This window comes from Penicillium concentricum, assembly GCF_028827145.1.
Source record: "Penicillium concentricum strain IBT 3081 chromosome Unknown utg000003l_segment0_segment0, whole genome shotgun sequence".
Classification (NCBI taxonomy): Eukaryota; Fungi; Ascomycota; class Eurotiomycetes; order Eurotiales; family Aspergillaceae; genus Penicillium; species Penicillium concentricum.
Window position 1 is genome coordinate 557,192 of NW_026622756.1, and position 25,580 is coordinate 582,771.

At 47.6% G+C, this 25,580-nt stretch overlaps 9 protein-coding genes across 9 annotated transcripts; 3 read left to right on the forward strand and 6 right to left on the reverse strand.

Moving 5' to 3' along the window:
* Positions 1-141: 141 nt before the first annotated feature.
* On the reverse strand, positions 142-882 carry N7517_008073 (uncharacterized protein; the record flags this gene model as incomplete). Its single annotated transcript, XM_056725803.1, has 2 exons — positions 142-597; positions 643-882. 2 exons carry the CDS (start codon positions 880-882, stop codon positions 142-144), a joined length of 696 nt encoding a protein of 231 aa, XP_056576654.1.
* Positions 883-1,386: 504 nt separating this feature from the next.
* Positions 1,387-3,410, forward strand: N7517_008074 (uncharacterized protein; the record flags this gene model as incomplete). The annotated part of the gene is made up of 2 exons (XM_056725804.1): positions 1,387-2,281; positions 2,743-3,410. The coding sequence occupies 2 exons, from the start codon at positions 1,387-1,389 to the stop codon at positions 3,408-3,410; spliced, it is 1,563 nt and encodes a 520-aa protein (XP_056576655.1).
* A 1,171-nt stretch (positions 3,411-4,581) lies between these two features.
* N7517_008075 (uncharacterized protein) lies at positions 4,582-5,412 on the reverse strand (the record flags this gene model as incomplete). The annotated part of the gene is made up of 1 exon (XM_056725805.1): positions 4,582-5,412. The coding sequence occupies one exon, from the start codon at positions 5,410-5,412 to the stop codon at positions 4,582-4,584; it is 831 nt and encodes a 276-aa protein (XP_056576656.1).
* A 2,906-nt stretch (positions 5,413-8,318) lies between these two features.
* Positions 8,319-10,765, reverse strand: N7517_008076 (uncharacterized protein; the record flags this gene model as incomplete). Its single annotated transcript, XM_056725806.1, is given in 7 exon segments — positions 8,319-8,466; positions 8,481-8,612; positions 8,663-10,079; positions 10,142-10,373; positions 10,422-10,484; positions 10,531-10,671; positions 10,733-10,765. The coding sequence occupies 7 exon segments, from the start codon at positions 10,763-10,765 to the stop codon at positions 8,319-8,321; spliced, it is 2,166 nt and encodes a 721-aa protein (XP_056576657.1).
* A 1,438-nt stretch (positions 10,766-12,203) lies between these two features.
* On the forward strand, positions 12,204-13,559 carry N7517_008077 (uncharacterized protein; the record flags this gene model as incomplete). The annotated part of the gene is made up of 2 exons (XM_056725807.1): positions 12,204-12,567; positions 13,327-13,559. The coding sequence occupies 2 exons, from the start codon at positions 12,204-12,206 to the stop codon at positions 13,557-13,559; spliced, it is 597 nt and encodes a 198-aa protein (XP_056576658.1).
* Positions 13,560-15,664: 2,105 nt separating this feature from the next.
* Positions 15,665-15,898, forward strand: N7517_008078 (uncharacterized protein; the record flags this gene model as incomplete). Its single annotated transcript, XM_056725808.1, has 1 exon — positions 15,665-15,898. One exon carries the CDS (start codon positions 15,665-15,667, stop codon positions 15,896-15,898), a length of 234 nt encoding a protein of 77 aa, XP_056576659.1.
* A 2,066-nt stretch (positions 15,899-17,964) lies between these two features.
* N7517_008079 (uncharacterized protein) lies at positions 17,965-18,826 on the reverse strand (the record flags this gene model as incomplete). The annotated part of the gene is made up of 2 exons (XM_056725809.1): positions 17,965-18,638; positions 18,700-18,826. 2 exons carry the CDS (start codon positions 18,824-18,826, stop codon positions 17,965-17,967), a joined length of 801 nt encoding a protein of 266 aa, XP_056576660.1.
* Positions 18,827-18,877: 51 nt separating this feature from the next.
* On the reverse strand, positions 18,878-19,906 carry N7517_008080 (uncharacterized protein; the record flags this gene model as incomplete). Its single annotated transcript, XM_056725810.1, has 1 exon — positions 18,878-19,906. The coding sequence occupies one exon, from the start codon at positions 19,904-19,906 to the stop codon at positions 18,878-18,880; it is 1,029 nt and encodes a 342-aa protein (XP_056576661.1).
* A 3,446-nt stretch (positions 19,907-23,352) lies between these two features.
* Positions 23,353-25,084, reverse strand: fmqD (FAD-dependent monooxygenase fmqD; the record flags this gene model as incomplete). Its single annotated transcript, XM_056725811.1, has 5 exons — positions 23,353-23,608; positions 23,688-24,049; positions 24,110-24,498; positions 24,563-24,779; positions 24,839-25,084. The coding sequence occupies 5 exons, from the start codon at positions 25,082-25,084 to the stop codon at positions 23,353-23,355; spliced, it is 1,470 nt and encodes a 489-aa protein (XP_056576662.1).
* Positions 25,085-25,580: the final 496 nt, after the last annotated feature.

The window sequence follows — 25,580 nt, forward strand, 5'->3', positions numbered from 1 at the left end:
AGGAGAATACTGCAAGATCGATACCAAAGCATTGGGTGTGAAACGGCCCCTTCAAACTTTGACTTTTTGCTTTTCTTAAATTAAGGCCAATCAAGTGATCAGTGCAGGTGCGAAACATGAGTTGAATTATATGGTCTTTAGTCAAATGTATCCGAGTTGTTCTAGGCGCCTCGTAATGTCTCGGAGACAGTCATCATACCAGTCCTTCAAAGACCTGTGTATCTCGTATCCCAAACATTCTGCCAAGTCTCGCCTTCTTTCATACTCCTGCTGGTATTTTGAGTGTATGCGCTGGTAACAGAGAGATTTCTTCGAGTTAGGGTCCGTTACCGATTGTTGCAAGACAATCGGGTCATCGCTGCTCAAGGGAACGAATTTTATAATCCCATATTCCCTTCGAACCCTTATTATACCAGCCTCGAGCACCGCAAGGTCCACTAGGAATGATTCATTCGTGCTGCCATGGTCATCCTGGGCTTGATGCTGCTCGCCAAGCTCTTGAAGAGCAATGGCATCAAAAACCACATCATTGAGACCCCTTTTTTTGAAGTCTTCCATAGGTGTGAGTCCATTGGGATGAAACCAAATTCGTACGGTCTTGTTTGGTTAGAGCTTGTGTTAATGTGGAGAAAGGTAACTTACATGTAAACGGATCGGTACTGAGTTTTTGGCCGAAAGACTAAAGTCTGAAGGGGGAGAACAGAACGGCTGTTCTTCCGACACCATAGGCATGGCGGCTTTCACAGGTTCATGCATACTACTTCGATTTGGGTCTGGGCCCCCGAATAGCATTGTCTCGCACGAGCTGTTTGGGGAGGGGAAGAGGCGGGAAATGCAGTTTAAAACCACACAACAAACTCTCTGTAGGCTCAGGCAGATCATAGCTCGCTGCCGGAATTAGCGATGGGCCAGAGAAACAGAGGCCTCTTTTATGTCATGATACACAGAGAAGAATCGGCATCTCTTGTTTAGGTGTTGCTGTGCCAAAATCGCATTCAAGTCGCTAAGCGGGAGAGAACTGATAACCCCACCCTGTCCAACCACGTCCTCTACCAGAGTGAAAAAAGAACTTATCTCTTAGTGAGCAACAGCAACAGCTTAGCTGCAGTCAATGGGCCAAGATTTCGAAATTCGTATTGTCCAACAGAATGCAGCCAGGCAACCTCTCGAGACGACTCAGCCTCTCAGCTGAGGGGTAAGGGCCCACATGCAGGAGATCTCCTTACTAGTGCGCCCGAAATATGACTTGGGGCGCACTAGTAGGGATCCCATACGCACATACTCGCTGCATCTGAGAGTTCGTGAGCGGTGAACAATGCCCACCGTTTCGGTCTTGATCGCTTTTCTCAGCCGTGACATTCTCCATTTTTCAACTTCTGCCCCATAATGATCAACATATCTGCGATTGTTGAGGCGTTTCAAATTTTGTCGAGACTGGATGCAATTAGCACCCAAGAGCTTATACCATATCGAACCACATTGGAACAAACCTTGCGAATTATAGAGAAAACACTAGACACTATTCCGAGCGAGGCTCCACGGTCGGAAACCAGACTCCAACAATCTTCCCAGCAGCCTACACCAACAACTTCCATTACTTTTTCGGAAACACCTGCTAGCAGTGGGACGTCCTGCGCTACCAAATCGTCAGTGGAAGAGACCGGTGAAAGCAATGACACGACCGAGGAATCATTAGAAGCCTCGGATGCTCAAAGGCTTATGGATGCGCTTCACGGTGCCCGTCGATCTGAAAAGGTTTTCAAGTATTTATCGTCTCATCGCGATCCGCTTGCGCAGAACGGTGATGATTGGGTCCAAGAGGACCCTCGCGTGGTCGATATCCGACTTTGTAACCGAGGCTGCTCACTGGATGCGAGTTTTCGACGCGGACTTGGACAAAGGTCCCTCGCAATAGAGTTCGATGAATGGGAACGTGAAGTCTTCGGAACATCACGAGTGTCCATGCGTTCTCTATATCCAAAGAAAATTGACGATAACAGCGGGCTTATCAGCAGGTTCCTGGAGCAAAGAGTTATTCGATTTCAAAACAAAGAATCGGCATCTCATGGTATTAGAGACGGCATACGTTTGCTCGTTTTCGAACGGATATATGGTCACATTGGCGTTTCAGCCATTCTGATATTATTGTTCACTTTGTTTCGCGACGTCAAATATGGAAGTTTTGTGGCTCTGAAACGTCTGCTTGAGAAATCTGGTGCCTGGCATGATTTGGCAAAGGACAAATCTTCATGGTTGACGGCCTGTCAATTTCGATATGATGGTAAGTTTGTCGCACATCCATAAGAGCACATCTAATTTCGATGGTAGCAAGGCACACTATGTGGCGAAAGATTCAAAGAACATGGCAGTGCGAACTTAGCGGAAGTTTGCTCCATACAGTTCCAAGTCAACTCACAACATTGGGTGATCCACAAAATTATGAGCAAACGTGCGGTTATCTACTCAACTCGGGACCCACAATATCGAGCAATCGCTTCAATCTTCACCAGCCGGACTCATATTCACATGATAGACGACAGCCTCCTCTGATTGAACATAATACAATATCGACCATTCAAGCGCCACGGGAAAGGAGCGTTCCGCTGGCTATCTCTGAATTGATCAATCAGGATTCGGAGCCTCGACCTCTGACTCGCTCGAGGAATACCGAAACAGATATGAGCCCTGCCAGAAGTCACAGTACGGAAGCGGCTGCATATCTGACAAGACAGATACAACCAGTTTTTGAGCAGGAAAGTAGAGTCTTGGAACTTCCACCAAATTTCAATCAATGTGACTACGGGACAATCCCCTCAATCAGCCAGGATGAGACGGTGGATATGGATCTCTGCGCCCAGTTTGACCCTGGCCGCATCCCTCCAGTATTCAACCAATTTGACTACGGGACGATCCCCTCGGTCAGCCAGGATGAGGCGGTGGATATGGATCTCTGCACCCAGTTTGACCCTGGCCGCATCCCTCTAGCATTCAACCAATTTGACTACGGGACGATCCCCTCGGTCAGCCAGGATGAGACGGCGGATATGGATCTCTGCGCCCAGTTTGACCCTGGCCGCATCCCTCCAGTATTCAACCAATTTGACTACGGGACGATCCCCTCGGCCAGCCAGGATGAGACGGTGGATATGGATCTCTGCACCCAGTTTGACCCTGGCCGCATCCCTCCAGTATTCAACCAATTTGACTACGGGACGATCCCCTCGGCCAGCCAGGATGAGACGGTGGATATGAATTTCTGCGCCCGGTTTGATACTGGCCGCGCTCCAGTCTTCAATTCCGGCTATGGAACTATTTCATCGACTACCCAGAGCGAAGGCCAATCTGAGGGCCTCCGCAATTACGACAATAATTTTTCATATCGCGAACGCCCTATGCTTTCCGTGTTTTGAAATTGAAGAGCTAGATATGATCATAATATATATCGTTGTTGTACACATTGCAATCTGCTTTCTGAAAACTAACCATATCTAATTTTTTCCACTCCCGTCAAGTGTTACTATTAAGATGTCCGAGCCAGTGAGGCGGTCTGGCATGAGAACTCGATCGATGTCTGTAATGTCCCAGTATGAGCCCGGCAGTAAGGTTTCCGCAGGTGTCAAGTTTGATTTTCCTTGTATAGGCGCGAGCCACAGCCGTTTCGTGGGGTTCTCAAGCCTAGCGGCTAATGCGAAGTGAAAAACTGTGCAATCGAGTACCTAGATGAGGAATGTAAGATAAATAGTACAAAATCGCTGTGGCAAGATAATACAGACTTTATGACCCCGAGCTTCTATATCTGCTTTCATTGCGATGCACTCCTCCAAAAGTCGGTATTGCCAGCCTAATTCACTCTCTTTGACCCGTTCCATGCTTCCGCTCTGGATAAGACACCTCATATTCGACAATATCGTTTTCGCGCTTTCCCACAGAGGCTCGCCCGCCATTTCTTCGCAAAGCCCAAAATTTGACTGTAAGAAAGTCAGCTTGGTGGTTTCACCCGACTTGGTTTGATACTTACCGACTATAGAGAGAAATGCTTGGGGAAGCGAGGGGTCTTGTCGACATTGCGTCCGACGGAGGAATAGGCGGGGCTGTTACGGCCTAACGTCACATGACAGGGGCCCAAGTCGGAATAATAAGGCAGTAATAATGAAAAATCTTGAGGCATGTTGGTCCTCAGTTCATTGTACGGAGACGCACGCAAAATGGAAAGTGGTATTGTGGTTTTCTAACTTTGTTGTGTAGCAAAGGATGATACATTGGCGTGTCTAGAGAGGACGCATGATGAGTAGCAATTCTCATAGTCCTCATTTCCCCCATATCGTGCACACATTTTATGTACTGTAAACGCTAGCTTGTGTCCCAAGCACTTCCAAAGTCAGCTTGTTTCGGACCGCCGGATATATAGATATACTCCGCGGGCATGTAGAGAGAAAAAGGAAGACTACTTGAAAACACAATGTGAAATTGTTCACCTCGCTAGCATCTGTGTGAATCAGAGGACGAAAAATTTGGGACAATTTAGGACCTATGAGATAGGCAAAGATAACCATTGAATCGCTTCCTCATGCTAAGTCATTTTCAATTGCTATCGCCCTGGACTATGAAACCTCCGCCACGCCCGGAATCCTCAGTCAGTTGGAGATGTAGACTCTCTAACTCCTTTTGCATTGACTCCCGACTAGCATTTCCCTGAAGGCATTCAAAGTCGAGAAGTTTTACCCCCCCTTCCGCTACGAGAAAGTTGTATCGGTTCGCGTCCCCATGTAAAAATCCCAATTCGTGGAGTTTCCCCAGAGCTGCTTCACAGATATCCAGATCCTGAATGGAAGCAGGGCGTCCTTCTATTTTCTCTAATAGAAACCCCATGATGCGTCCATTTTCATGAATATGGCCGAGGAAGCGCGGCGTCAGCCCGGAATACTCCAGTAGCTGATATGCTCTTGTTTCTCGTTCGATACGAGGAATCTCCCATTCAAAACGAGCTATTTTAGCGATAACGGTCGCTGGCGTTTGGAAGATGGTTGGAAGAATCGGATGCAAGACTGCTTCGAATGCCGATGCCGTGAGCAGCTTGGTTCTCTCTAACTCTAGGCAATCAAATAGGGCGTGATGCCATTGACACTTGACGCCGGCTAGTGGTCGGTTCGAGATGGAAGTTCTCAAGTCGCCGCTAGTTTTGTCTCGCGAAATGTGGGCTACTGTCCATTCATCGTACCAAGGAAGACTCGGCAGGGACTGAATAGGGAATGAAAGCGTATCTCTGTCGAAGGTTTTGGGAGTTATGATGATATATTTGACTTGATTTCCGATTCGCAGTCGATATTCACTTTCAAAAGAATCTTCATCATCCACTTCCATGGAGAGGACAGCCGGATGCATTGGGCTCTCTGGATGTTGATGGGAAGACATATTTGTCAATGCCCCCCTCACTATGATCGAAAGCTGGGTTTATAATATATGCTTGAAATTACCATAACTGCCGCTGTGCTTGCTATTTTTCTATTTTCGGAAGAAGATAATAAGGTACTCTATTGTCTAAAGATCGACATCGTCAATTCATGGGATAGGAATGTCGAGCGGGGTTAGGAAGGCCAAGGAAGTCTAGACCCTGCCACCGTCTCAGCTCAGCGGCAAGGCCTCTACGCAATTTGCTCAATTAATTCAGCCATACCAGCGGTTGGCGCAACTTGTGCATGTAAATCAAGTCGAGAACTCAGGTGATCATATTTACAGAGTCTTCTGCAGTAGTGATTTTAGCTCCGCGGTTACCTGAAACACCAAACTCTACAAAGCCCACTCTTGGTGGATCTTTCATTGGTCCAGGGTTTTTTTTCCCTCCATATTTGGAGGAAATGAAGTTAAATTGACAACAAATGACGACCGTGAACCTCGTATGCAACACCTGTGGTACTTTCCTCGTCTTTACCTCAGCGTGCTAGAGCCGCCAGTTCCAAATGCTCCCGTGCTTTCTGAGCCAACAGGAACCGAGGCAATATTCGGCCTGGCAGATATAAAATGTTCGCCTGGGTCATCTTTCAAACAGTAACAGCATCGGATTTCAGTCAAGCTCTTCTTTTATTGCATCAGCAAGAAGCAAACGTTTAGAACGGCCCTCCACCCCCTTACGAGTTTCTCGATAGTGCAAGTGAAGCTCTATTCTATGCACTAGTCGCTTCTACCAATTATCAGCAAACGTACAAGTCGTTTGACAGCAGAAAATCGTAAGGAGAAGACTATTCCTCATATCTAAGCCCCAATTAACTTCGGATACCTTAACAGGTCAAAATGTGCGATTCAAAGTATATCCAATATACGTGTGGCTGCAGGAAGGAGTGGGAGTTCGTCCAGTGTGAGGACCGCAAGGGAACAAACGTCAAATGCAGTCCAGTCAGAAAGGTATTTGGCAAAAACTCGAGCAACTACTGTTCAAGGCACCTGGTCAAGCCAGACGCAGAGGTGAAATTCATGGATCAAATGGGACAAATCATGGAGGAATAAAGTACAGTATTGTACGTTGGATGGCTGGAATATGTCCGCTTTCTAGGCTCTCCTTTGTCAATTCTAGGTAGTGTGGCTGCAATATACTAGTAAATTGGCTCTATATGAAGGTCATTCTCTTCTTCGAAAGTAGCCTCCTGTCCGAGCAGACACAGGTAGCTCGGGTGGCCGGTTTTTACCCTCGCCACTCGATCTCCACAGGAGCTGTGCCTGTTCACACCACTGAAAATGCTCCAAAAAGCTGTCTTGCGCATACACTTTGTCTCGAGCCTCATATCCCCATTTCGTGCCCCTAGTGCCGATAATACCTTTTTCAATACCAAGTTGACACCCAGCACACGAAATCCCGCGTTCCACTCTGCAAGTCTGTTTGTCGTAATAAGGAAGTGCACACGACCCCATGAAGTTGATTTTTTGATTTCGGTTTGAGCCCGCTGGTTGGGCTTGCGGTTGCCGTCTGCAAGCCAAAGTGGCCTGATAGATAGAAACGATCGTAATGCGGGAATTTTGTACAGATTCATTCATCGAGTATATTCCAGGCAAGGCCTTGAATGATCTCAGTTGGTCTAATTCGGCTTTGGTCATGTGAAATTGCTTTCGGACTGAGGCGAGAGTCCGCACTTGGGTTTCCGAAGACCACTGGAGGCAATTAAAACAGCACCTCTTCCAAATTAGGAGGGATATAAACCCGCCGAATTCGCCGCAAAAATTGCATGCTTTAGTACATAATGCGTTGTAAAAGTCGAGTAGAGAGATGTGGATGGCAAGTCGTGTTCGTAACAAAGCACAGAAGAGGTTCAGTCCATAAGAGACTATCCTCTGATACTGCTGGAGAGAATCTACCATTTGTCTTGATCGGAGGTTTATTTGTCGAAATTTGAACAGAGAATGCATGTCCAGACGGTACAATGTGTCAAATAAGAGCTCGAGGGGTAGCCGGTCGAGGGAGCCGACTCCAACATTTGATGTCCGCTGAAAGGGTGTTGCTATTGACGGGCGAATATCAAGGTGTTCACGGGGCGAGAACCAGATGACGGATAGACAGTAGTCTCTGCGGTGGTAGGCGGTGGTTCGAACAATAGCTTCGGCTTCTTCTTCGTCGAAACAGTGTTCGGTGGCGGAACGATATCCGCGGGGCAAAAGGGTAGTCATTCTGGAGGTTTGTCCGGTACGGGGTACGGGGTGGAAGGGGTAAATCTCGACAAGACTCGCGACTCTCCAGTGTACCTCCCTGAACACTTCTTGGAGGCTGGTATTGTCGTATAAAAGACACGACTGGATCACGGACCTGGGTGGCTAGAATTCATTGCACGGGGATTTCAATCGCGTTAAGGGGGGTTTTATTGTTGATAGGAGCTCTTCGCGGACTGATATACTTTTTCCTCATGACAACATGGGTTTTGTACCCGCTTAGGTAATCCCCATCTGGACCAGCAAGTTAACTGTCGATTCTGGCAGGATAAATCACAGTGAGCTGTGATTTGACTAGTGGCATAAGCCTCGCAACGTTTGGGAAGCATCCGAGACCTTACCGCTCACTAGTTCTTACAATCTCCCACCCAGCACTTCGAAGGCTTTCACGTTAAGTGAATCGTAGAATATATTTTCACTTTATTCTGACTAGGATGACCGGGAAACGAAAATCGTATCTTGGAAGACAAGCAAAGAGAAGAAATGGGATTATATTGAAACATGTACTTTAGCGGCTGTTAATTTATTATTGACCAACAAAGCACCAGGACCCTTAAGCATTTACGTAGGTAATGCTACGCCAAAATGACTCAGCAGAAGAGGGAACTACAGAGTTCGCGAGTGGGTTAGAAAGTCAGCATGCGATTTGCAGGGTTGGCCTTCCATTCGTTTAGGCTCGCGAGAGCCTCTTCAGTGACCGCTTCAGTACTATAAGGTCGCCACGCCTTAAGCGCAATAGATTCTATAGCGGGGGATTCCCCCACTTTTGGACGTCTTGTAGTGAGAACTTGTCGGAAAACTTGCCTGTGATAAGCAAATGGACCACGGCCTCATCAAGGGCGGGATAGGGCTTTGCGCCAGGAGGGTTCCCATGCAGAACGTATGCAATCATAGCATCCAGCGGGAAACGGAAATTGTTTCTACATACCTGTCAGTTGAGGGGAAATGACTGTACTGAAAGAATTCTCACATTTTTTTGCCTGCTTCTTTGCTGCACCGGATAAGAAAGCTGGGGCCGAAGTAGTACACACACCACCACCAATACTCACCGATTTTCTTTTCATTGTGGAAAGATTTGTGGAGTTTTCTTTTCTCGACTGGTGTCAGGCCTCTCGAATTGCAAAGCGTGCTGACGACATTTCTTTTCAGAGCTGTCTCTGCTGTGCCCCGTTGACGTTCACACTCGATTTCTCTGACAAAAAACAGAAACAGAGAACATCGAGCAACACGTAGCTTTACATCATGCATGTCATTCTCATTGTGCAGGCGCATTAAATAGGTCATAAGACTGGCACGATTGGGATTTTGAGCGGCATTCAAGGAGCTTGAGTCATTCCAGGAAGGGCCGCTCCAGAATCCAGAGACCTTCCAGGTACAGGAGTACTTTTCTAAAAAGGCAGCGAGGTTGTGTGAATAAAGGCGTTCGCCGGTGCGCTGGACTTCCGTCAGCTGTTGCAAAGTCAGTCGGGAATATACCGGTTTCAGAATATCAGGTTCATTCGGTTCACAATCTTCAACTGCTACACTTGGTTGCTCCGGCTCCTCTGGTTGCTCAGGCTCCTCTGGTTGCTCAGGCTCCTCTGGTTGCTCAGGGGCAAGGCGGGGCCTGAGGTTCCTGAAGGATTGGTCAGATTGAGATTCAACAGCAAGGGAAAGCTTCCGCTTGGAGCTTGCCTGCAGACACCCAATTGGCAAGGGCAAGTGAGACGCATCTGAAAGCTTTTTAGGCAGCGCAGACAGGCCATTATTATCAAGCGAAGGAGAAATAGATGTGGAAATGCCACCTTGGGGGTTCGAGGTAAAGTCGACCGGATTCTCGTCTTCACTCAAAAACCTTATAGAATCACCAATAGCCAAGTCAATATCCGATTCCCCAAAGCTTTCATTTGAAATTGAACAATCATCAGGGTCACTACCCCTTGCATTGCCAGGAGCATAGTCGGCTCGTTGCTGTGGTTCCAATGAGTATCGTTCGCTCGAATTGATGTCGTCAGAGCCAATTGGATTGACAGCAGCAATTTCGTCCTCATCGGGAGCATCTTCAACTGTCGGCTGGACTCTCGACAAGGATTGTTGGGGGCGTTCGGGTGTTGCGCGTCTCGATTCAATTTCCTCTGGTGTCACTGGTGTTGACCTCTCCAGTGTCCCGATCGTTGGACTCGTTGGGCTGACCGAACGAATATGAGTCTCGTTCTTCGTATATTGGGTACCCAAGGTTTTTGAAGATCCAGGCCGAGTCGAGGTATATTGGTGGTCATCGTTTAAATCGATGGCGGAGTCGTGAGAAGTCACATCCGAGTTGCTGGGTGAGTTTATGCTAAGGCCGTCCGGGAGGTGCTTGTCGAAATCGTTAGGGAAAGATTGATTACGGGTGTCGACGGATACATCTAGAAAACAAAGGTAAATTAGGTCAAATCTTCTGAGACGTTATAATTCTGGGCTTCTTTACCGGACGAGTTTTGGTCGTTCGGTGGGACCACCGAGTCTGACGATACTGAAAGATGGCCTTGATTTGGGCTACCATCAATGGCCGATGAGAAAAATTGCCCAGAGCTGTTGTGCTTCACCTCATAATCGATTAAACAGTCTGCATCAGCTCGAATCTGCTCGTAAAGGCTTATGACCGTTTCTATAGGTAACATCGATTGAAGTTTACAAGAGATGCGGACTGCGTCTAGAATCTATGACAGTGTTAATAAGCGTCAGGTCCTAAGTAGAGTCAAGCCTACCTCTTTCTCTGAATTTTCTCCAGGTAAGAAGTCGAAGCTCCCTTGTTCTCCATAGTGATTGGCCTAGAAGAGTCAGATGGTGCGAGTTCCGATTCGGTGTCTAGCTCACATTGAGAGAAAACTTGATCTGAAGCATTTCAAGGATAAGAGCTTCTGAAGAGGACCAAGGAATTCGATGGCAAGTGATAAACGGGATATCGAGAGCACTTAGAGATCGCTGGTGCACTTTGGGGGGAGGGGGCAACGCCGACTGCGAGGACAAAGTGGGTGCCACTCTTTCTCGGCTCACCTTCCGCTCACCCTCTGCTCACCCTCTGCTCACCTCCTCTGATCGTGGGATCCATTGTGTTCGTAAAGTCGAAACACACGGGATAGAAGTATTTATACAACATTTTGCAAGTGGCCGAGGGCACGAAAGGAACTCCACGGCAATTTGACGAATTCAACTTCCATAGTTGAAGTGAATGACCATATTCTTTCGTCTTGTTGAGAGTTGTTAAGGAAAGGAAAAAACGATCTTGTGAGTTAATCACACGGGATTAGTCATTGTCAAGCCAAAGCAGTTATCATGTGACTGGTATTGTGGACCAATGATGAACGTTAAGTTACAACATAATTGCGGGGTGCTCAGAGCGCTCAGGGAGCGCTCAGGGAGCAAGGTAGGGATTATTCCTCCGGCAGAAAATGCAAACAAACCCTAGGACAGAGTTATTAGACCTAGTATGAGTCACACAGTGCTATCTAGCAGGCTCGACGGGTCTTATTCCGTCATTTCTATTCCAACTTTCGTCACGTGTGTTGATCAGTGCGTTACTGCACTTTTTCGTTGTCTATTGATGCTTACCTAATACGTCCTGATTCAGGACCGCTTAATAAGCGATCTTCAGCTGCCACTCGGCGAGGCCCTTATCATCGGTTATTCACTATGACTTACGAGCTCTGAGAATGGAAAGTTCATCATTCCTTCACATTCTATGCCTATTGAGCGTAGGAATCGGACAATTTTTACTGATCTCAAGTTGCGCTCTAACTAGCATACTCTAATATCCACGCCCACGAGATTTGTACCTGATCATATCCTTCGTTGCTTGTGTTTATTCTCGGTCATTAAGCACGACACTTGTCTTTCAACATCTACAGCTTATCGGGTAGGTCGATTCGACCGTTTGAGGCTCCTTCAGATCAAGTTTTTCCTAGGTTTTCACTAGATTCATGGATAGGACGAGGGTATTGAGACTCCTGTACTAGTAATTAGTCAGGATACCTGATTTAGGTACAAGAAACAACATGTACCAGATTCGAAAGGTCTCTGAGCCATTGATTCTGCATAGAGGAATCAAATATATATATTTGCCCATTTTTTCGGATTCGGACGGCCATAAAGACATCGGATCCACATTCCAGGAAAAATTCCTTCGCCTTTTTGAACAAACTTCGCTTACGCCTATATCTTTGCTGAGATTTGGCTCTAACACTCTCTGACTGACGTTTTGCGACCATGGTTTCTTCGGCATAAAATACACACCGAAAAGAAAATATCATCTGGCTCGAGCTAGAACAGCCCATTATATATTCCCAGCTAGGTCCCTGAGGGCCATGGCAGTTAACTGAGGTGCACTTCCCTGCCACCCTCTTCCCCACAGGGAGGCCCACCGCAGCGAAGGCTTCCTCAGTGACCGTTCTTGACATAAAATGGCACTTGTTCTCTCATCTCCGTCAAGTAAACCTGCCCCCTCCTTTCCTTCGAAGTCGCAATCACATCGTTACATCTCCACATAGAGTATGGAGGTATCTGCCATTTACGCGATTGCTGCGGGCGGCATATTTCTGGCCCTGTTTCTGATACAAATCCGCTGTGTCCTAGTTGACTGGACAGGATCATTTTTTGTTTTACTTTCCAGACATCTGACCCTCCCTGTCCTTGTTCGTAGGCATCGGATCCTTGGACCATGGACCCGAGCTGGTATCCTCGTTCATGTCTCTTACATCGCCGTCAACATCGCTCTGGTCTTTTTGCGTACCGAATCGCTGGTAGACTCGGGCCGCCGGGCAGGCGAGCTGGCCCTCATCAACATGATCTTTCCTCTATCAACCGCCCACCTTGGTTTCCTGGCCGGACTGCTTGGAATCACCTGGCGTACTTGCCGTAAGATCCATCGAGCAACCGGTTGGACAGCTGTTGCTCTGCTGTCATTCCATTGCACTTCAATCATATTGGTAGTTAGAGGTGGTACTGTATCAGAGGAAAGCAATACATTTTTGAGGGCGTCAACAAACGCCGTTTACTCTTGACGTGGTCTAAGTTTCAATGGATTTCACCAGCCTGTGTAACTCTGTTTTATGTAGGTCACATAAAACGTACGCATCAGATACGAACGGTTTTTTTTTATAAAAAAAGGTGTAATCACTATTTTAGAAATCCACCCCAACATTAGTTTTGAACGGTATTTACAAGAGCTGAACTAAGCGTTGGAAGACGGACAACCCACACGTAGTTGAGAGATTGCTAATCCTATACAACTAGTACTGCTATCTCAATCGGTCTTGTCTGGCCATACTCTATCATTCCTAGCGGGATGAGCAGGGCTATAAAGAACATTGATTTCCCGACAGAGAGAGTAGCGTCTTTGCCAACACGATCAACAATGGAGGGTCCCAGCAAATTACCTGAAATGGCAGATGGACATGGAGAGGCACCGTCGAGCACATAGTTAGAGGACTCCGCTGACCAATCACACCCAGACTCACGACACCAAGAGAAATACTTTGGCCGTGGATCCCTTCCAACCCGTACTTTAAATCTTGAAGCAGCTTGAAGAAGAAGACACTGAGCTTGCATTTCAGGCCGCGCCCCTGGTGGGGTACTAGCGGTGTTTGTGGGAGTCTTATGTTTCCAAACACATAGATGGCCAGCAGCTTGAAGAGGTGAACGAAAAGCTGCGGGCCGGAAATATTCAGCTGTGCGAGGAGGGAAATCACTTGAAACTTCGCCAAGATGAGCAGGTAGCTCGCTTGCATACCATTGACAATGCATTGGATGAAGTTCGGGGAAACTTTATTGGTGTTCTCAAAGTTTGGAATGATCAATCGGCCGGTGACTCGGCCATTTTGCCAAGAGATGGGTTTCCCAAACGTTAGTCTTCGCAGTTGAACAGGTCAAAGTAGATTCGGAGCTGTATCACTGAAGTATTGCAGTTTCAGTGTGCGACGATAGCGAGCCTGTGATAGCCCATCATAAATCCCTTGACCCTGTGTCCCTAGGATTCGTTGTCTACCACGTGGGTTGAACAAGCCAAATGCTCGCAGACTGGACTTCCAGCACTTCGTACCGCGTAAAACGATAAGATCATCAAGACCATGAGGATGAGTAGTTGAAGCTGTAAAAGTTAGAAAGGGCAGCAAGTAATCACCGAGGGGGTGAGGATTTACCTCCAGCGATAGCAGCCAACAGGATAGAACAGCCCCTAAGACTGCAATTAGAAGAAGAACAGCTGCCACTCCAACTGTGCAATACAAAGCGCAACGCACTTGCGCTCGAGTCCTGGTATGGGCCATTGTATACCCATCCAGCCACCACAAGAGAGATCCCAAGCCCAGGTAATCCACAAAGAGAAGGAAGAGTACGACGACTCGCAGTGGGCGATCAAAGTAAGTACCAACTACCGTGGCCGTAATCTTCGTCAAACACGAGAAGAGCGCAAACAGCGGAAAACAGATCATCAACTGATATGGCGCACTAAGGAGGCTTCGCAAGAAAATGGTTATTCGGAGATACTGATGTTTGGTGGTTAATATAAAATCGAGAAACAACCTGATGGCACGTACCACGAGTAAAGAGGGAAATAAACTGGTTAGCCCCAATACCACTTCTCTCCCTGCTTGACATTTTTTGGTCCAGCTCAGTCCCATGTGCACTGCCAGTAGAATAATCTTCGGCGCAGACACGGCAAGGTCGAGCCTCTGGTGTAATGAGGTTTTCTGAACTGCTCGACGAGCAGCACGAGAAGGACAAAGCTAGCGAGTAGCAACGCTGTGGCCAGCAGTGCATGCACTGTAGTCGGAATCTGCATGGCTGGCTTGTGGGTTACTTGCAAGAACAAAGGGGACTTCAGCAGACTTTATGCCCGGATTTCCAGCTACGGTGCTTACTAGATTAGCTCTGTATTGTAGGTTTCAACGTCATGAAGCCACCTATCTCGCGTTGTCTAAAAAAAATGGCTTAGAGTTCAATAAGTCTGGTATCTGCTCTTTATTCGTCGCTAGACATCCCCAGACGACATTGTCCCTCCCAGAAATTACCGAGTCTCCAGGAGCCTGATACAATCTCCTAAAAACCGAATGGATGCTCCCAGGAACGACACGGGTATTTCCAGGAGTGTCAGGGATATACATGAAGTATACAGGATGTTTGGAGAAAAGATCTGCGGGACCCACATGGTGCATATGGGTTCCCCTGAACGCGAGGAAGCCTGTTCCTTTTGCTTCCTCGCGCTACGTCTTGTATCTAGAGTCGACTATAGCTTTCTGTAAATATTGACTATTCATCTACGTATACGTGAGACCCTCACAAGGAGCCCCTGAGCCCCCAGGATCTTATAATTGGGCCCCAGGAATCAAACAACCACTCCCAGGAATTCGCATATCTTTGGGCATGTCCGGACCATCAAAGTAACCTTCTCCTCATTAAATTAGCAATTCATAGAATAGGCCCTCATTAGCTACAAAAGTTCTTTAACTCACATTGTTGACTACCCTCAGACTATCGGGTGTTTCCCAGGAACGCCAACGCCATATCCCGGGAGCCCTATGGCTCCTAGAAACCAGCTGCAGGGCCCTAGGAGCAAGTATCACAATCCTAGAAGCCTGTGGCTTGACGTCCAAAGTAGACGATCTTTTATGATGCCGACGTTTACACCGCAAGAACGTCAGCAATGCATAAGCCATGTCTTCAGAGAATATTTAAATAGAGGCCATTAGCCTTAAAATTTTGTATCTGACAATTATCTTATTTCTCCTACAAGAAGTGGTAAATCGTCCGAAAAGCCAAAGCGACCAAAATGCCTCCACAGAGAAGACGTGTGGCGTCGCATCGCCCGAACCCATCCCCCTTACCAATCGTTTATCAAGGTCAGTCTGGGATTGAAGTATCATGACAGTTCCGAATTAACATCGACCTAGGCACGAAATATCCAAATCAAAGGCTCGAGGGAATCATCACCAGCATATATGCTGAAATGTCAAAAATGCAACAAAAACACTACGAGGCAACTGTTATGCTACAAGACTGCAACAACATGTTACGGGCCCACGAAATGGAAAAAGCTGGCTTGGAGAACCAAAACCAGTGTTTTATTGAGCATATCAAGATAGCTCAACAAAAGGCTTGCAACCTAGAGCTCAAGAATAGGGAACTCGAGTACCAACTGGCAAAAGAGAGACAGCAGCACCCCGAACAACCTGAAGAAAGGCAGAGTTAAAGATTTACTGTTGAAGTCACAAAGTTTGCCCGGTTACCGATCGGTATTCGGGTTTATCAGCGAGGCTCTGAACAGGAAGAAAGAAGAGGTTTCTGGAGAAGATCAATGACGCCATAACTGATGGCTGGGTGAACAGGGTACTACATCCATTGGAGCTAGAAATGCTCGATTCTGTGTATTAGGACATGCGAAGGATCATTTTGTTGCGGCGACCGTTCTGACACGGGATTGTGTGAAAGGTAGGTAGTGTATTACTTTGCCTTAGCCCGCAAGAAATAGACTATAAACAGATGGAGGCGATGTACTGATTACCTAAATCAAAGTCGTTTCAGAATTTTGTATCCACACAATGTTGCAATTTCAGTGTGCGACGATAGAAAGCTTATGATTGCCTACCAATAAATCCCTTGACCCAATGTCCCTAGAATTCGTTATCTACCACGGTAGGAAAATTCTTATTCGGAGATACTGACCTAACGTTTGATGGTTAACGTAAAACCGGGAAACGTGATAGCACGTACCACAAGTCAAGAGGGAAATAAACTGGTTATCCCTAATATTACTTCTCTCCCAGTCTCAAATTTTCTGCTCCAGCTTAGGCCTATATGCATTACTAGTAGAACAATCTTCGCCGCAGACACGGTAAGGTCGAGGCTCTAGTAAAAATGAGTTTTTCTAAACTAATCGACGAGACAACACGAGAAGGACCAAGTTAGAGAGTAGCAAGGCCGTGGCCAGCAGTGCATGTAATATAGTCGGAATCTGCATGACTGTCTCGTGGTTAACGTGCAAGAACAACGGGGACTTCAGCTGACTTTATGCCCGGGTGCTTACTAGATTAGCTCTGTGCTGTAGATTCCAACGTCATGAAGCCAGCTATCTTGCGTTGCCTAAAGAGAATGGCTTAAGTTCAATAAGACATCCTCAGACGACATTGTCTCTCCCAGGAACCACCGAGTCCCCGGGAGCCTGATACTAGCTCCTAGAAACCAAATGGATGCTCCTAGGAACGACACGGGTAGTCCTAGGAGCCCCCAATCTCCCGGGAACCTAATACAAGCTCCTAGGAACCGAATAGATACTCCTAGGAACGGCACGGGTAGTCCCAGGAGCCCCTAAGCTCCCGGGAACCTATAGGTGGGCCCTAGGAGCGAAGGGCCGGTAAATGACCATTTAGAACATGCAAGACAATGCCTATGTTCGAGTTCGGCAATTAATTATCCATGACGGGGAAATCTATAAAGCCGTGACTACACCCCATCTACTAAACTATTATTGCTCTACTTTACCATCACCAGTCACGGAAAGCGAATCTCTTATCGAATCAGCGACTGCCTTTTGTTCTTTTCCAAAATAGAACTGACCACCAACAATCATGATATGATGGTCGTTACTTCCAAGAAACTATACTTATTCACCAAGGCTTACGGAGACTAATAATGACCTACACGCCACTATCCTAGACTTGCCGACCGAGATTATTTGGGTGATAGCCAACACCCTACGGGGACACGAAATTTCTGCTCTTGCTCGAACCAGCCGAATAATCTATAAATGAAGAGAGAGGGTTCTTGGGTACAAGAAAGCGCATGTTAAACATGAGAAAGAGAGGGCGAACGGAATTGAGGGGCAAAAGGGCAATCTGCTAAGGACTACATCTCTTCGGAAATCTGGCGACCGATGCTGACGTGGATCAGGGAGATGGCATTGTGAAAGACGAGTCTGTTCTGGCGAAGGGTTTGAAAGTGCGCAGTGCTAGTGGTAGAAACGCTCTATTATCATGCAATATGCAATCTCTCATAAAACACAGACTGTATGTAACCGATTCTCTCAGAGAACACGTAAACGCTTTGCATCGCCTGACTCTGTTCGCAAAAATCGTGTCTTTGCTCGTGACCGCTTTAGAGCTGGCCGATATTTCAATGCAGAGCGATGAAAGTCGATAATCAACGCCCGCCCGAGCTCTTCATTCCAAAGGACATTGTCAGGCCGAAGATCTTCGTGGAAGATTCCCAAAGCTTCGATTTCTTTATTCGATTTGTGAATATTTTTGAGAAGCCCCGGCGTCAGCTCCATCGTGGCTGTGCTTTCGCCCCCCAGCCCATGACGAGCATGTGACGAATCTCTCCAGCCCCATGAAGAAAATAAATTTTTTTCAAGTCGATTGTACCGAGGAAAACAGGCACAGCGGATGCTTGAGCCTTCCGCAGGACTTGATATACCAGCGCTTCGCGGGAGACTTCTTTCCAAAGATCCGACGTGGTCCCTTTCCCAACGACAACATAGCCATATTTAGCACAAATGAGTTTAAACGGCGCGCCGTATGCCCCGCAATTTCCAAGGGGCGTGCATCGGTCAATGTTTTCATCCAGTTGTGCTTTGAGTAACCCCACCAAATCCTCCGAGGTGATGGAATGTTTCATGACATCTTGGCCCCGACGATGGAGCTTCATGTTTGGGCAACTGTTGTCTAGGATACCTCCAGTCTGCAACCCGAATAAGCATCGCTGGGTGCAAAATTGTGCATCATAGCGTTTGGAATGGCTGCCTTGGTCTTTCGCAGCCTCGCTTTGACGAGCCGCTCGTTGCGCGGAAGGGGAAGATGTGACCTGGCTGAAGCCTCGTTTGCGTCCCGTCGCTTGATTCGAGTCGGAGCCTGACGAGTCTGGCGACTGCGTCCGGTGGCGCACATCCGAGGGCGCACAGCTGGCTTGAGACCTCGTGGGCACTCGGCGACCCGCTGTCGGAGATTCCAGTGGAGGCGACGATGGTTGGTAGTCCGAACTCGATTCTAGACTCACATACTCTGAGTTGGTACTGTCGGAGTGCGGAGCGATTTGCTGCAAGACTTCCTTGGGAATCTGAGAACGAGCGTGGTCGAAGCTCGTTGTCCACAAATGGAGCCGCGACTGTACAGTATTTCTCCATTCCTGGTCACGAACAGGGGAATGGAACGCCATCAAACACAGACACAGAACCCTAGCGATGGAGGTCTTCGGCTCTTGGAGACTTTGTTCCGCTGTTAGGATCACAGAAAAAGTAGTACAATGTGCTAGGATCGTCGTATGGAACGCGGAGAAGGATGCGAGCGACCCCATTCGTTACATAAGAGTACTCGAGCCCCTCCTGGATCATCACATGGTATTCCTGGACAATGGCGGAGCAGACGAGCCGCTCTGCATTGTATTTCAATTTTTCTGCGTGATCCGTAGTGATTTTATTTGCTCTGACCATGCATTTCCATATGTCCATTTCCCTGAGCCCCACGCGAAGGGCTTCGACAGAAAGCTTGTGGGGCGGCTTGTATTCGACCGTAGTGAGGAGGGTGTTAGTGTTGCCGTTGACTCGGTGGATACAGAACTGATCAGGTCGGGGGTTGTGTATGCCTGATGGTTGGTTTGCATTTGCTTCGCTACCGCCTCGTGGATTAAAAGAGTTGGTGTGATTGTCGAACCAAATTCCGTCTCCAAGTCCGAACTCGTCTCGGGCAGCGTCGATTTTGCATAGCTCTGCAATGATATCACGGACGTGATCTTCCACGGCGATTCGCTCATAGTCCTCGAGACCTTGTTCACTACTAATTGGGCGGAGACCGAATCGTCTAGCATCCTCCTCAAGCGCAATCAAGGGGGTAAACAATCGTGCTCGGGCTTCCTCGGTTGGCTGGAGGTAGTTACACACAGAGCTATATATCTCTTGCTGTCGAGATGAAAAATCGGTCCATAGTGCTAGTCGTGTCGGACAGTATTTTCCGGTGGGAAGAGGTATGTTCCCTGTAGTCGAGCGAGATGGTGTTTCGACTCTCAATGGTCGGGAAAGTAAGCTATGGCAGAAGCGCAGGAGTTCTGCAAATGTCGTTCGTCGATTGCGCTCCCTTTCCTGCTTCTCTCGCTCTTCAGCCTGCTTCTCTCGCTCTTCAGCCTGCTTCTCTCGCTCTTCAGCCTGCTTCCGTCTCTCTTCTTCCTGCAAAAAGAGTTTCTTATAATCGGTGGGGCTGTTATTGGCCATTGGGTTGTCGAAAGGAAGAGAGGGATTAGGAATACCTATCCAGGTGCGACCGGCGCTAGCTGGCTTATCAGTTGATCCGTTATTCGGCAAAGATATTATCCGGAATCCGTTGCTACTATGATTGGTTAACAGAAGCTCAAGCCAGGCTGAAATCTGAGGTGGGAGAAGGGACAATAGTTCCGGGCCTATGGCATGCAATCTAGAACCGATGTGTTGTATTTATGTCCGTGTCGCAACCACGGCCCGGGGAAATTGTCAGAGTTCGAGCATGTCTAGTGGGTTTTTGGTCGCTGACAAATGTTGTGCCTTTTTGGCCGGCTGGCGTAGTGGTACAACCCAAGCACCCACGATCCTTCACAGGAACCCTCATGCTCCCGGAATTTGTGCTGAGGCCAGGAGCAGATGTAATGCGGTCAGTTCTATTTCGGAAAGGAAGGAAAGGCAGTCGCTTACTCGATAAGAGATTTGCTTTCCGCGGCTGGAGATAGCGATGTAGAGCAATAATAGTTCAGTAGATGGGGTGTAGTCACGGCTTTATAGATTTCCCCGTCATGGATAATTAATTGCCGAACTCGAACATAGGCATTGTCTTGCATATTCTAAATAGTCATTTACCGGCCCTTCGCTCCTAGGGCCCACCTATAGGTTCCCGGGAGCTCAGGGGCTCCTGGGAATACCCGTGCCGTTCCTAGGAGTATTTATTAGGTTCCCGGGAGATTGGGGGCTCCTTGTCAGAGATCGAGCATATATAGTAGCTTGGGTGTTTGGTCGCTGACCAAACATTGTGCCTTTTTGGCCTGTTAGCCTAGTGGTTAAACCCAAGCAACTGCATCCCTGACACTCCTAGGACTACCCGTGTCGTTCCTAGGAGCATCCATTCGGTTTCTAGGAGCTTGTATCAGGCTCCCGGAGACTCGGTGGTCCCTGGGAGGGACAATGTCGTCTAGGAATGACTAGCGACGATTAAAGAGCATAAAACAGACTCATTGAACTCTAAGCCATCTTCTTTAGATAACGCAAGGTAGCTGGCTTCATGACGTTGGAACCTACAGCACAGAGCTAATCTAGTAAGCACCGTAGCTGGCAATACGGGCTTAGGGCTGAAGTCCCCTTTGTTCTTACACGATAGCAACAAGCCAAGATTCCGACTACAGTGCATGCACTACTGACCACGGCGTTACTACTCGCTAGCTTCGTCCTTCTCGTGTTATATATCTTGTCGAGCAGTTTAGGAAAACTCATACACCAGAGCCTCGAAGCCTCCTTAACCATATCAGCTGATGGTCTGTTTTCCAATATTTGCGCTTTTCTCGTGCTTGATCAAGATTATGGTCACGGTAGTTGGTACTTACATTGATCGCCTACTGCGAGTCCTCGTACTCTTCCTCCTCTTTTTAGATTACCTAGGCTTAGCTTCCCTAGATAGGCATACAACGGCCCATCCCCGGACACGATTACAACTGCGTTGCGCTTTATATTGCACAATTGAAGTGGCAGCTGTTCTTCTTCTAATTGCAGTCTTAGGGGTTGTTCTGTCCTGTTGGCTGCTATCGCCAGAGGTAAATCCTCACCTTTGCGCCATCAATTTCCGAGTCACCACCGGCATTTCCACCGCTAATCCCTGACCCCTGTATTTCCAATTGCTTCAAGAACACATCAAAAATTACATGTGTTGACTCTGTGCTATCGTGTGAAAAACACGGTCATAAAACTGCAGGAGGCTGGTGACCCTTCGTTTTCAGCTTTGACCGAAAACCAAGACCACCCGACAAAGGCAAGGATCGCTTCAACGTTTTATTCTTCAACGAAGTCAAATCATTGAGGGCTAGTGCTTTGAAATTTAGAAGAATATACAACATGCAATAAACGGTTGGCTCGCGTAGCGAAGCCCCACGCTGCTGACATAGGCTGCTGAACACATTGTGCCGGTGGAGACGATTAGCCCGGTTGTCTTAACCTGCCCTCAGAAAAGAATAGCCTATGCTTTGGACCTACCCTTTTCCTCAAAATTAACAGTTTCTAGACCATCACTTAGTTCCCGCTCGTTTTCAGCTTTAACCGAAAATCAAGACCATCTGACTAAGGCAAGGATCCCTTCAACGAAGTCAAATTATTGAGGGCTAGTGCTTTGAAATTTTATACAACTTGCAATAAACGGTCGGCTCGCGTAGCGAAGCCCCACGCTGCAGACATAGGTTGCTGTGAACACATTGTGCCGGTGTAGACGACCCGATTGTCTTCACCTCCCTCAGAAAAATCGCTTGCCCTGTTCATTTGGATCTGCCCTTTTTCTCAGAATCAATGTTTTCTAGACATCACTTAGTTCCCGCTCGTCGAAGTTGATCTTTTCTACTTGCCGTTAACCGCTGTTCCCACGGAAACCGACCGACCCATTGTTGAACATTTTGTGAGATGTCAACGTAAAAGTTTTTATTTGCCAATTTGTGACCTCGATTTTTACATTGAGTATCATGTTTAGCTTCAACAATTTCGTGCGCCATTCTGTCCTTTCAACGAAATTCACTTCCCACCCACTCCAACACGTAGACTCTGGTTCACCGTTCTGGAAGTTTCTCATCCAACCGGAAGGCCAAAGTCCACCCTTTCAACCGTTGTAGTTGATAAGTGCATTTGGTTGCCTCATTTTAATTTCTATCACTCAGTTTCTTCCTATCGGACTAAGCTATATGTAATGTTGGATGAAGATTAACCCTTGCTTCCAATTTAGACAATAGTGTGAGCTTGATGTTGCCGGGTCGACGTATCAGGACGTGGGGGCTCAGGGGAAGCCTGACCCAAAAAGCTAGACATGCCATCTTCTCAAAGTATTTATAAATGATCCATATAATGTCCGGTGCACACAAACGGTTTTATTTGGATTGATCGAACGGTGGCATATTAGGACTGGAGGATCAAGCTCTGCTTCTATCTGATGGGCTTTTTGCTATCGCATGCATTTTGAAGCCCTCCCTAAAGTCTAGCTTGAAACCTAGGGCTCCGCAGGAAAAGCGTGACACCTACATGACCGTGATCCTTGGAAATATCGTACGCTGTCGTGCCTTCCAAATCTTTTAGTCGCTTTTTCATATCACGTTGCATGGCCAACAGTCGCACAATTTCCAGTTGACCACCAGCTGCGGCCCACCAGAAAGATGTCCTCCCCAGATCATCCATTTGGATCCTCCAATAACAGGTTAGCGATTCCAAGTCTACCGTTAGTTGACGCGAACATGAGCGCTGTAAAGGATTGATATTTGCGCAGACTGCATACATTGCACGGAGTTTAATAGCTATTGCAAGTCCCGTTCGAAGTTTTCATGTATCTTACACGTATCTCAACGGTGGGTCCTAGGCGACACGATACAATTTGAGTTGTCCTTAGGAAGTCTAGCAAAGCATGCAACTTGCCTAGCTCATTCAAGAGGCATTCCCTTGGCCCAGAAAGCCTAGTCAAGGCTTAGTGGCACTGGGGAACCAGCTCCAAATTTATTTTCCGGATCCCATTGTTGCTTCAAGGCGACTAATCTCGGCAAGTTATGCGCTCCATACCACGCTTCGGGGCCTTCATCCCCGAAGGCCTGGTTGACATATACATGCAATGTGTCAAAGCCCATTGTGTCGTGGAATTCTTGTCTAACAGGCTGCATGAATGCATTCATGGCATCATCATACTCTGCAGTAGGAGTTTTTGCCAATAAATACCTGGGATTATACGTTAGTATAGATCGGACCACCGAGAAACAATATTGCATTTAGCAAGGAGATGGGACGGGTCTCATACACGTCGTATTTGGTATCACGCCAAGGGTACACTCCCCTCTCGCTCTCTGGTACTGCCTGAACAGCGTCCGTAGCATGCCGTTCCATCACCATCTTGCTGTCAAACCAGATGTTGGAAGCAGAGAATTGGGTGAGATGATTCAAATATGACTCCAAAACTGCTGGGTCTGTTTGGCGAAGACCAACGTCGTAGACGCTGTAATGGTCTCCCCTCGCACAGAGAGGCTCTCCCGGTTCATCCCTCTGGTGCCAAGGGATGATTTTGATAGACGCTTCGATTGGATCTATTGCCAGGAACTTGTCAATCCACGGCTGGGCAGCTGATGGAGGCCCAACGAATGAGAGCGTCGAAGAAATTGAGGGCTAACTGCATGTCAGCTGTCTTCGCCCAAGGTCAGACCCATGGTTAGAAAAAATACTTACCTGATGCAGGGTACGGCTGTAGCTGAATGTCAAACTCGTATATAGCTCCGGAGGAAATTCATCGTCCATGGAGTGAAATAACTCAATAACGGAGCGATTACTCTGCGGCGAGTGTTTAAAGTCGGCTTGAATACGAGTCCCATGATTGGTTTGGTCGTATAACTGGTAAGTGGCAGATGTGATGGCGCCAAAGTTAAAACCGGCACCACGTATGGCCCAAAAAAGGTCTGGGTGTTCAGTGCTAGAGACAGTAATTGCGTCACCAAAAGCTGTCACAAGGCGAACAGACACGAGCGAGTCAAGCAGTAGCCCATGGATACCGTAAAGTGCACTAAGCCCGCCTCCAAGCGTTGGGCCGACCGTATTAATGCAGCGGTCATCAGTAAGAGCTGTTTTCCATCCCCACAGATCGTCAGTGGGTGCTGGCTGAAGGGACCAGAGGGGCGAACGTACGGGTTTCCTTTCCAACAGAAGACAAGAGGTCATAGACCGGGCCATTCTCTACCCCACTCCCTACGGTCACCAAGTTGTTCGCGAGGTCCAGGTCAATCGATTTGAGATTGCTCATATCGATATTCACCGCATTTTGCACCGTGGCAAATCCAATCTTAACACTATGACCCCCACCCGTAACAAAAAAGGGGATTCCATGGGAGGACGCAGCCGTGATCTGTGATTTGTCTGAGTACAGGGCGTCTCTCGGCGAGTTTTTTTTTTCGGTGTACTCACAATACTCTGGACATCTTCCTCACAAGCCGGCTTGATTGTGGCTATGTACGACGGCTCCTTGTACGTGGACCATCTAGGGACCACGTGTTCCACGTCGGACTCGCTAGCTAGGTAAATCTGAGCCTCCGAGGACAGAACAGGACGGAATATTTTGTAAATATCGGTTGTTGCCTGAATTTCGGCTGTGACAAGGCAAGTCAACGCCAGGAGGATCCCGAAGCTAATCTGCATGGCCTCTAGCTGCATTGGACGATGTAACTAGATGCGGAGGAGCGGTGGGTGGCCAATTTGATGGATGGTTACTTTTGTTGATTGTTCCACAGGGAGACTTATATATGCATGCACTTTACCACTGGTCGTCCAGAGCATTGTTTAAAAGGGACATTAAGATTATCCACCCCCGCAACCGGTACACATCCTGCAAGGGGGTGAAATCCTTCAATGTAGGAGGCCCGCGAACAACGATGAATGGACTCTAAACGAACAGGAATCACTGCTATCACTCGTTGTATTACATTGCATTGATTCATATGGGGTATGCTAGGGAGATAGACTGTGTAACGGAGTGTGAGGTTACAGTTATGCAACATTCTTTGGCAACTACAAGTATTCGTAGCTCAATGTCCTCCTGCTGTTGTTCTAGTCACCCGGTATTCGGTGAGGCGGTATGGGATACGGCATGTAGGATATGCGCATTTATGGTGCTGAACGTCTTGTAAGTGGTACCTTGGCTTCGCGGATA